The sequence below is a fragment of the Melanostigma gelatinosum genome (genome assembly GCF_949748355.1).
Source record: "Melanostigma gelatinosum genome assembly, chromosome: 2".
Taxonomy (NCBI): Eukaryota; Metazoa; Chordata; class Actinopteri; order Perciformes; family Zoarcidae; genus Melanostigma; species Melanostigma gelatinosum.
Genome location: NC_136635.1, coordinates 10,181,994 through 10,193,909, shown reverse-complemented (window position 1 = coordinate 10,193,909; position 11,916 = coordinate 10,181,994). Strand labels below are relative to the sequence as shown.

Sequence of the window (11,916 nt, the reverse complement as noted above, 5' to 3'; positions counted from 1 at the left end):
GTGACCCGCTGTTAAAGATCCTTTGAACTGTTCCTGAGCAAAGCTTACATCCCTGCAGAGGGGTTAAGATGTCCCTGCTGGGGTCACAATGTACCACATTCTCTTTACTGCTGGCTTCGGGAATGAAAACACTTAATTCTCAGCACGGATGCCACCAATGATGACAGAAGACCTCAGAAAGATCTTGAAAGGTGTTGACCGTCCTCTTCCTACTTGAGGTGTTAAATGACTGAAATCTCTTCTCTCTCGGGGTCAAAACCGTTCATGAACAAACTGCCGTTTCTAGCCAGCGGCATCATCAGGCCGTGCAGCCCAGCCTCCCTCCCGTTCCTGTCCAGTTCGTTGTTGAAGTTGACCAACACGGCCTTCTTGGGCAGAGTGGAGTCCGGGCCAGGGCTGAATCCCATGTCAGAGGACAGTTTGCGTTTAATTGAGGTGGCACGCTGGAACTTATCGTAGACCTCAACGCTAACACGTCGCCGTGTTTCTTTGAACTCTGCTGAGACGTTCGCCGTCCATTCTGCGGCATGAGCTCGGATCTCTCCGACCTGTAAGGAGAGAAAAAGAGAGTGAAGCAAGTAGACAGTACAGAGGATGCACAGGAATCCTCTGGAATCCTCTTGAAACTGTTGTATGCACTGTACAGTAAAAAGGTCAGTTAAATGTCTAAAATATAAAATGTAAATAACATAAAATAAAGAAGAGGGACATAGAGTAGAATAAAACACGTGGAGAGCATTTAAATCGAACCTTTAAAGGAACTTTTTGGCGGTTTTGTATGAGGAAGGGGAATAACAACAGTGGTTCATTTAAATTTCATTCAAACTGTGACTGCTCTGCTGTTTTTTGTAATGGACGATAACATCCAAGACTTCGCATTATGTATTTTATGAAGTCCATGTTTGATTGTATTCAATACATTTTTTGTCCCCTATGTATGATTTTTTATTTTTGTATTGAATTTTTCATGAACACAATAACATATAAATCGACGTTATGGTCCTTTAATTAGAATACCAAAAACATAACACGCTCAATTAGAGGCAGTCAGTATTTATAGCACACTTGTGTTTTGTGTTCAGCCTTTAAAAAAAAGAGAACGGGCAGCTACAATGTCACTGACCAGGAAGTTAACGCAATAACATTAAAACAATGTATCTGCGACCAGATAGGAGTACCAATCAGCCCAAAACAGCTCAACGTCTGTCTGTCTTCAGAAAACAAAAGACAGTTTCACTGTGTCTACAATAAATGTTTTTTTTGTCTCTGAATTGTTCAGGGACACGTAACATGAGTGAGAGCAAACCTGTATGTTCTGTTCTGTACTTTTCTGCAAATGTTAAAACCCCAATATAATGACATGATGACAGACAAATTGCTACTTATCAATACAGCCCAGGTGTTCTTACTTCAGTTTTCAATCATTTATTTTATACTGCATGTGAATCTAATTATTTTACAAATAAAAAAGGGCAGACTGAGGAAATACTGACGAGTGAAAATGGAGAGAAATAAAAGACTGACACGCAGAAAGGAAGAGATGAAGCAAAAAACATTTGTTTAACCCGGATATTAAAACAACCTTAATGAGACATTGATGTGCTTCAGTTTTTTCCTAATATCTCATTAAAAGAGGGCCGGAGACATTCTGGTGTCACCTAATGGCATCAAAGGACTCACACTTCAAACACTGCCTCTAGTTCTGATTATATCATCGTAATTATAATAACACACACACTTTTACAGGCCAGTAAGATTATCATGTATCACAGCAGGACTTCAGCATGAGAACCCAATGGGAGCATTCGTCACTCACTCACACACACACACACACACACACACAGACACACAGACACACACACACAGACACACACAGACACACACACACACAGACACACACAGACACACACACACACACTCACACACAGACACACACACACACACAGACACACACACACACACACACACACACACACACACTGCATCATACATCACAACCTAACGATTGCAGTTGCAAACCAGTGTCATTCAACTAATTATGTTTGACTGATGGGAACACCACGTCATTGTCAGTATGTTCTTGTAAAAGATATGAGTCTTGGTCCATGAAACTTTTCTATGACAAAATGTTTGTTAGTTATGAACTGGCTGACCAAATCTATATTCACACCAACCTTCAGTATCACTACTACTCAAACACCAGTGAAAATCAATTACCACAAATGCCTTGTCTGTATAATTCTCCATCTTTTTCAGTTAAGTGTCCCTTTGAAAACTCCCAGATGTTCCTTTTTTGGAAACAACTTTACTTGCATAACCTGTTATATCGACACAGTTCGATTACATACATTTTCTGATAAGGACATCATCGCACATTTTCAAAATGACCTCTTTCTCTCCCTCTCTCTGGAGATGCTCAAGGTAATGGCATAAGACTGCGTTTATGTGTTTGGATGGCAGACGGTGGATTGGATTATAAAACAGTCTTATCATTGAAATGAAGTTAAGCAGAGGGCAAAAGTTGAGGCACTGTAACCGAGTAGCTCGAATAATAACCTGTGTGTCGCTGCACTGAAAGAGACAAAGAGGGGGGGAAATGAGAAAAGGTCAATGAGTGGAGTAAATGAAACCGGCAGTGTCATACCTCTTCTTTCGTCCTCTTGGAGATGACTCTGAGCCAGTCTCCTATCATGCTGAGGATGGCAGCAAAGTAGGCTAGACCCACCAGGATCCAGAACCATACAACTGGTTTATAGTAATCTAAGTACTCTATTTCTGAACCACCTAGACACGGAGACAGAGGCAGACAGAGACAATGACTGTCACATATCCAGTAGAATCCACCTGGTGAGACATGCAGGCATTATGCAGAGAGACAGACGGCTTTAAAGTGTCTGTCTGTGTTCGTGTTGAATCACTAGCTTTGTGTTTGTACCTGCTACAAAGTCTCCAAACCCTATGGTAGTCAGGGTGATGACCACAAAGTAGAGGGACTCCAGCGCAGACCAACCCTCGATGTGTTTAAAGATGGCCGCTGGGAGCGCCACAAACAGCAGGCAGCCAAACAGCACAAACAGCAGGGTGGAGATAACCCGGATCTTTGTCTGACTGATGTCCCAATGCTGCAGCAAAGAGAGCGGCAGACAAAATCAGCAATCTGAAACCACAGGTACCTTTACAACCCCTAGAGATCTGATCTGTCCGTCATCACCGCAAACATACATGAAGCGTTGGTGCTCATGGTTCATCGTTTGTTGAAGGTCTTTGGACGTGAGTGGTACAAAAGTTGAGGAAAGCTGCATTATAAACCCTGAATTATTTGCACCTTTACTGGAACTGTTGGAAGGGCTGTGAGCAGTCCTTGAACTAGAGTAACAGATCCAATGTGCTCATCTTTATGCTGTACTGACATTGAGCCTAAAGCTGTACAAAGTGAGAATTTTATTTCCTGAATTTGATGCTTGATAGGACGAAGAGTCTTCCATCATGCTAGCAGCTCTGCGAGGATGCACAGCAGTGCTTTGTGCTGAATGCTAACATCAGAATGCTAATATGCACACAGTGGCAATGCTATACAACAAAGTAGATGCAAATACAAACATATAAAGTTTACCTTGATCACCTTCCTAATTTAGCATGTAGGCATGTGAGCATTTGCTAACTAACACAAAGTATAGCTGAGAATGATGGGATGTCATGAGTTTGCAGGTATTTGGTCACAAACCAAAGTATTGGATGATAGGAAACTTGACTTGATGATGTTGATGGCACTAAAAATACAAAATGAGAAGATCACCAAGGCTATTACAATTCAATTGATCCCATATTGAACTTTAAAGTGTGTTTTAAATTTCATGACAATCCATCCAATATTTGTCAGCACATTTTACTCAAAACCAAATGTCACACTCAGGGAAGAAAAGTCAGAGGATTCCCAGCGTCAGCATCAATTTGTTTTGGTACAACAGCCAGATGCAGTTAGCAGTAACAGCTTAATTCCATAAATTGGTCCCCTGGGTGCAGCAGAAAAGGAAGTTCACAGTATTCACTGAGAACAATGCTGCAGTCTCCTAAAAACCGGGCACACAGCAATAAGGCAAACACACCTAGAAACACACTTATACAATGAACTTTTGTCCTCCGTCCTCAGACTTAATCATAATATTCATTACTGAGCCCCTTGGGTGCCTTGAGAGCAGCAGAAGGAGCAGATCGTTCTAAATTACACTCATCTGCTTATTTCATTTAAAACTTGAAAGCAAATTATTCACTTAAGACTCGGAGGCAAATCATTCAGAGCAACAACCTCAACTTTAAAAACCGAAACACAAACTGTGTGAGCTTTGTTTCTCTGGTTGGGATGCGCAGTCTCGTTACACCACGTGAATGTTGAAGCCTCAGTTTTAGTCCTGAACATTTTTGAGAGATGAGAGACTTTATTTACTCTTTTAGCTTCTTAAAAAAAACAGATCTACTGTCGCTTTACATCCAGTTTTTAATCAAAACTAGTAATTATTAGCAATTCTGTGCAGTTATGCACAGAAATCCTTTCAGTATGCCACTCAGATGAAAGATTATTCATCCAAATGTAAATTCAGGTCAACGGGTTTGATCGCACTGCATCTAAAGTGGACCATTCACACACGCACGCACACACACGCGCACGCACGCGCACGCACACGCACGCACGCACACACACATAAACACATTCATACTGTCAGCTCTCGGCTGCATTTACTCTGTGAATTGTTTGCTTTTGTGGCCAATGTTTTAAGTTTTTGTAGATAATCTGAATTTAATGGTCTTCCCTATAAACAATTCAACAATTGATTCTCCAGAATATTAACTATATCACAATATATATCAATGTAATGTCATCAAATAATGATATAATTCAAACCGTCTCGCCCTGAGGATTAATACATAACATGGTATTTAAATCAGATGTTGTAAATATGATCTAAAAGCTGGTGTGGGTGAGGAAATCATTAAAAGAGCATTGAGGTAAATTATTCAGGGTAGCCTATTCAGACTTTTGACCTGCAGACCATAAACTTGAATGTACTGTGAAATACAGAATATTAATACTCCAAACTCACCACAAACATCTTCTCCACTCTGGCGATGCCCTTGCCGAATATGGTGCCGAGCTGATCTCCTACTCCAGCCAAAAGGAAGCCGAACAGAGGTATCCCCAGCAACGCATAGATGATGCAGAAGATCCTTCCACCGTCTGTGTGAGGAGAGCTGTTCCCAAAACCTGCAGAGAGGACAGAAAGAAAGAGACTGAATATAAATCACCAGCATGCTTCCCTAAAAACAGTAAAAACACTCGTCTTAATGGATGAAAGACCACATGATGCACGCTAAGTCATGTGACCAGGTGATCAGATCAACCAAAGCAACAGGTGAGATTAATCAACGTGTGACTACATGTGCTTTTATGTGTGCTGCATGATTGATTTCTTCATCACCATTTGTGTTTTATTGTTTTAGATTTTACTCTCTGAACTTCTAAAGAAGCAGCTTCAATAGCAGCGCTCCAATAGGTACTTGTAAGTAAGTAACTGGCAAAAGAAGCAAAACTTCTCCACTTCTCACAACAGTAAGTTTAATTACAGAAGTGACCATAACAGCTTTATTCTTTTACTCACTTGAAAGCATGTGTGTGTGTGTGTGTGTGTGTGTGTGTGTGTGTGTGTGTGTGTGTGTGTGTGTGTGTGTGTGTGTGTGTGTGTGTGTGTGTGAGAGTGTGTCTGTACTACCGATGGTTGTGATAACAGTCCCAGCAAAGAAAAAGGCGGAGCTCAGGTCCCACAGGCTGCTGTGGTTGGTCAGCGTCCCTGCAGGGTTCACCCCTGAACGGATAGCAGACACAACTTGCTGGAGGGGAGAGAGAGAGATTTGAGTTGTCGAAGAGTTATCAGTGGACAATTAAAAGACAAGTTGTGCTCCTTTCTTGCTGCTGTACATATTATAATGAAACATTCAAGCAGGTGCTTGAGCCTTCTTGCAGCTGTGCTGGCAGGAACGTGTGTTTGTGTATTTGTGTGCTTGCCCGTATAAATAACTTAAAGATATAATATTTAAAACTTGAGATGACTGTTGGCGAGACAAAGATCTTGAGCTGTCAAAGATAATTCATGAAGGGGAATCAGGGCGCCCCAGACGGGGTTTAATAGTTCAGAACAGTTCAGAACAGTACAGGACTATTAAAAAACAGAAACAAACTCTCTGCGGCTCCACATTTCTGCCTTCTGCTCCTTTGAGGCTGTGGGAGCTGTCCATAGTGCTGAAACCACTGCAGCTTTGCCGGATTACAACTGTGTACAATACATACAAAACTTTAATCATTTTCCATGTCACCTTAACCAGCTCCTCCAGCTGGCTCTGGTTGACACATGAGTTTCTGGACAGGAACTCCAGCTTCTGGGACAGGATGGCCAAACGCTGGGCACTGGGAAGTACAGAGAGATGGGGAGGCTTACGAATGCTTGTGGTTGACTTCTACTGTGAACAGTTTGTGTCACTGAATTATGACTTGACAACAAATTATCCTGAATGCTGATTTTGTTTAAAATGTGTTTACATTTCTAGACTTGTTTTAGTTCATATTCTGGTTCTGAACCATTCAATCTGTATATATATATATATACATATATATATGCACATATATATACGTATATATATATATATATATATATATATATATATTTAAACAGCTTACCTCTCGTGACGCTGCTCCAGGGATCTGAATACTGCTGCTCCCATCACCAGGTACAGAACCACCAAAAGAAAGATGGCTGTCACCGTCTTCCATTTCATCACTGTGGCAACCACCTACAACACTTCAACTGATCAATCAACCCACATATATATATACAGGAGCCCAATCCCCCCATTACGATTCAAATCTGGACTTCTGTCTATTTCTCTCACCTCACTCTCCTCGCGGGGAGACATTGTGATTGGCTTTGTGGAGAAGGAGAGGCGGGGCTTGCTGTTGTGAGTGGCGGATTTAGGGTCCAATAAGTCTGGAGCTGCCACTGTCAGGGGAAATGAGAAAATGGCATTGAGATTGTTTTCCCACACATTATTTCCCTCGCTGTCTCTGCTCTCTTACTCCGAGAGCAGAGACTTAACATTTGTAGCTGTTAATTTTAGAAATCACAGACGAGCCCTTTAAATCCGAACACTGCTGAAAGCATGAATCAAGTACTAACATTCAGTCTTCAGGTATTTTCTCCTGTTCCTGCAGCATCATGCGTCATGCAGCAAGAAGAAAGAGAAAGAGGGTCATGAGAGTTGTGTGCATCTTTAATGGAAGTGGATGGATGTGAAAGATGTCGAAATAAGAAAGCAAGGCTGAATGAGGAAAACAGAGACTGTTGATGTGTCTGGTGAGACGCAGAGGGATGGAGAAAAGTGGCAGTAAAGTGTTTGTAGTTTGTGATGAAGTACTTTTACATTCCTTTTAGCAGGTGGGTGTCAGAGGTGCAGTGTTGTGGTTACAAAACGTCCATTAAACAGGTTGTTTGTCCAAACTGTTATGAACAGAGAGAACTAGACTAAGAACTCAAATTAGTTTTTCAATTTGTTTCCAGTCAAAGAGAGCGGAAAGAGATACATTTGAGTGTACTTAATTGATTTGGACCGACCATGCTGCCACACCAGTAAGTGAAAACTTTGAGTTATGTTAAAATGCTATGCATCCTAATTTAATGTGTGTGTGTGTGTGTGTGTGTGTGTGTGACTTCCTATAAAAAATCACGATATATTGTTTTGGAGCTATATGTCAAAACCAGTAAGTAAGGCAAATTGTTTAGCTTCAGAAGTAAAGTGGTTGTATTTTGTCATCCGGTATTAACTTGTTTTCTATAATTAGGATACTGATGAATAAGCTTAAATGATTCCTTCTATAAAATGTGTTTATTATTCTTAGTTGTGATATGCATGGCAATATCTTGATTTACGTTTGTGTATCACACAGAAAAAAAACATCCATTCATCCTCTATCGATTGATCTATTCACTCAATAAATGGTGAAACGGCTCTTGGATCCTTGAGTTTTAATGTGCATACCAGCTAGAACTTCTATGGTCCAGTCAACATTATACTCCTAATCAGGCAATAATAATCTAACCATGGTGGCCCCGCCTCTGCCTATTGTGCAGCTCCAGAGAATGAATATGTGTGTCCATGTGTGAGTGGGTCCATCTGTGAGTGTGTGTGTGTGTGCGTGGGTGTGTGTGTGTGTGCGTGCGAGATATCTGGAGAGGGGGATGAATGGAAGAGAGAGAAAGAGGAAAGAGCAGCAGAGAGGAGGGGAGGATATGGGAGGGTCGGGAGGTGGGTGGAGTCTGTTCAGGATCACTTAGACATCATTACTAAACTCACAAAACTGTAAAGGCCAAAGAACTATTTCATCAACAGACAGGATAACAAATGCATAACTGTGAATTTTCCTTCATTCAAATATTACCATTTGTATTACATTCAACCTAAAGGTTTCACCTTCTTCTTTTCGTTTCACTGAAGCGTGATGGTTATATGACAGTTTCCCTTTTCTTTACACAGTCCTTTGCATTTTCATTGAACACTGCAAGGTCTTTTGAGTTGCAAGGGTTGGGTAGTAGAGGACAGACAAGGCAATGCTCCAAAGTATGGTTTCACCAAAAACATAGATATATTAGGTGCTGGTGACATAAACGCACACACACACACACATCCAAACACACGCACACACACACACACATACACACACAAACACACACGAACACGCGCGCACACACACGCACACACACACATCTCAGTGGAGTTTATTTATTTATTTTTGTTGTTTTCAACAAGGATGCTGAGCTACCGATACATTTCTAAAATATTAGAATAATAGAGTAAGTTTCTGTAACAACTGAAACTCCAGATGTTTAGGTGTTTTTGAGAACCATTAATGTTGGTTGTCTGAAAAGTTGAAATATTTTATCTTAATGAACATTATAATTATTATTTTTACAAATTTCCCCTGGGGATGAATACAATATCTATCTATCTATCTATCTGTCTATCTATCTATCTGTCTATCTGTCTGTCTATCTGTCTGTCTGTCTGTCTGTCTGTCTGTCTGTCTGTCTGTCTGTCTGTCTGTCTGTCTGTCTGTCTGTCTGTCTGTCTGTCTGTCTGTCTGTCTGTCTGTCTGTCTGTCTGTCTGTCTGTCTGTCTGTCTGTCTGTCTGTCTGTCTGTCTATCTATCTATCTATCTGTCTGTCTGTCTGTCTGTCTGTCTGTCTGTCTGTCTGTCTGTCTGTCTGTCTGTCTGTCTGTCTGTCTGTCTGTCTGTCTGTCTGTCTGTCTGTATGTCTGTCTGTCTGTCTGTCTGTCTGTCTATCTATCTATCTATCTATCTATCTATCTATCTATCTATCTATCTATCTATCTATCTATCTATCTATCTATCTATCTATCTATCTATCTATCTATCTGTCTATCTGTCTGTCTGTCTGTCTGTCTGTCTGTCTGTCTGTCTGTCTGTCTGTCTGTCTGTCTGTCTGTCTGTCTGTCTGTCTATCTATCTATCTATCTATCTATCTAAATGGATTAAAACAAACCTGCGTGGCTGTGCAGAGATAAACACACACACACACACACACACACACACACACACACACACACACACACACACACACACACACACACACACACACACACACACACACACACACACATCTCACTAAGTGGAGAAGTGAGACAAGTTGAACAACTTTCATGAGCTTCAACATGTTATCTTTACTAAAATATACATGTTCAACGGTGTATTATAGATCGCTTATGACATGGAAAACAAGTGATTGTGATGTTCTGAAACTTGTTCACAAACGGCATCAGATTATGAATCCGCATGACAACAGCTCCTCTCTCTCTCTCTCTTTCTCTCTTTTTATGTACTTACTCCTTGTTGTTGCCTATCCGATGCCCTCCGCTCTCCTCTTCTCCTCATTCGACGCGCTCACTGCGTTTAGGGGAATCTTTCCTCCTCTGCGTGTCTCCTCGCTGCGCTGCTGAAGCGGGGGGACGAACAGGCGCTCCGTTTTTCTTCCGCTCCTCTCCTCTACTTTAACCGCTGATCGGACACTGATGCTCTGCTTGCAAGGTGCTTTTATTGCATCCGCAAGTCCCTTGGAAGAGCTTTCTCTGGTCTTTCTCTGTCAGTTCTCTAGCATCCGCTCCGCTCCGGCTGCGCTCTCGCTTTTGAGCGCACTGGTGGGAGGTGGTTCCCTGACTGAGAGGGAGGCCATTTACAAAGTTTCAGGAGTGTCATCTACATATATTGTGACTATAAGTTTAACTCTCCTCCATGTTTCCTCACATGTGCAATATAACCAGAGACCAGAGACCAGTGATGAGGGCAGAGGCTATTTTATAGAGGCCCAGGTTTGATGTTCGCTGTACTTTTACAGATTAGATCTTCCTAAAGCAGTGGTCCCCAACCTCTTTGTCTTGTGACGCCTTATATTGAGTCAGTGTCTCTTGACCTTTGTCACAACTTGGACATGTTGCATGTCAACAGCTCCACCAAAAAGTCATTTTACTTTCTGGAACTTTTCACCCGTTTCATCCGAATGGAGGCCAGACGAGGCAAAGTTATGCAACTTTTTGCAAAATAAATAATAATTTGTGTACAGCATAACTTTTGTGTCTTCCTTCCTGTCCCATTAATCATGTCCCATTGATTGATCTTGTGACCTTTTCGTGACCCAGATTGGAAACCGCTGTCCGAAAGCACAAAGCCATTGTTTGGAAGATGATATGGATGGATGGATAAATGCTAACATTATGTGAGGATTGGAATTGATTTTCTTCATGATATGTAACTATTTTTCCTACTTTTTCCCTACATTTTAAACGGACATTAGGTCAGTGTACATACACTATCATAATGGTTAGGATGGTTAGAAGTGTGCTAGATGGGGATGGAGATGTGTTGTTTGTTTTGCTTTCCACTGGTAAACAAAAGGACCCAGAGTTGGTCCAGTTTGTTTATCCTGCAGCATGGCACTTATGCAATGCAAACGTTCTTTGAATGTTCACAAGTAAAGGTACTATGAACTGTGTGAACACAAAGATACAGTTTATTATTACTGTCATCCTCTGCAATAGAACACATGCTATTTTCTTGAGGATATAAATATTATATAATATATATATATTGCCGTCACAATTTCACAGACGTTTTATTTCATGTGTTTTCCAGAAAGATCTGAATAATTTCCATACAGAAAAGATGAATCACGTTCATGAATGGTTGGATGTATTTGGGTGGTTGAAAGAGTCATAAACATGATTGAGAGAAAAACAGGCAATTATTTAATCAGTCAACTACTCTACACGGTGATCAGTCCATCAGTGCAGAGAGTCGATCAGCTCAGACGTTAACTGTCTCACGCTCACGTGCTCCTTCCTGTTGTAGTTTCCACAGTGGAGACAGGGAGGAAGGTGAGGAGGGGTTAAACCATGTTTAATAACAGGTGTTTTAGCCCACTGAGGTGATCAAATAGCAGAAATAAGATGGGCATGTTACGTAAATGTAGAGGGAGACAATCAATGAAAGCTCGCTGTCTTAAAGTTTGAACGACAAGTGGCAGCTGTTGGAGAATCTGCTGACAACCTCCAATTTGAATTTGGACTCTCAGCATGTATTGCAGTTTTCGTATTGAACACCTATGCGTTCACAAAACGACCTGTAATCTGATCATTTGTTTAACTTTCTAAAATACAACAATGTATCTGCTTTCTGGGACCATCTTTCAAATTTACTTTATTTGGTTGCTTTTTATGAGTTGGCTATCAATAATGAACACTGGTCTGGTATAATCCATCTCTCGGGCTCCACTGGTCTCCCTCTCTTTCTTTTACTTTCCA

At 41.1% G+C, this 11,916-nt stretch overlaps 1 protein-coding gene across 1 annotated transcript; it reads right to left on the bottom strand.

Moving 5' to 3' along the window:
• Window positions 1-221: 221 nt before the first annotated feature.
• On the bottom strand, window positions 222-7,041 carry kcnk2a (potassium channel, subfamily K, member 2a; the record flags this gene model as incomplete). Its single annotated transcript, XM_079286122.1, has 8 exons — window positions 6,940-7,041; window positions 6,728-6,840; window positions 6,367-6,457; window positions 5,766-5,883; window positions 5,100-5,260; window positions 2,936-3,122; window positions 2,645-2,784; window positions 222-548 (listed from the first exon to the last, which is right to left on the bottom strand). The coding sequence occupies exons 1-8, from the start codon at window positions 6,961-6,963 to the stop codon at window positions 222-224; spliced, it is 1,161 nt and encodes a 386-aa protein (XP_079142248.1). The 5' UTR covers window positions 6,964-7,041.
• Window positions 7,042-11,916: the final 4,875 nt, after the last annotated feature.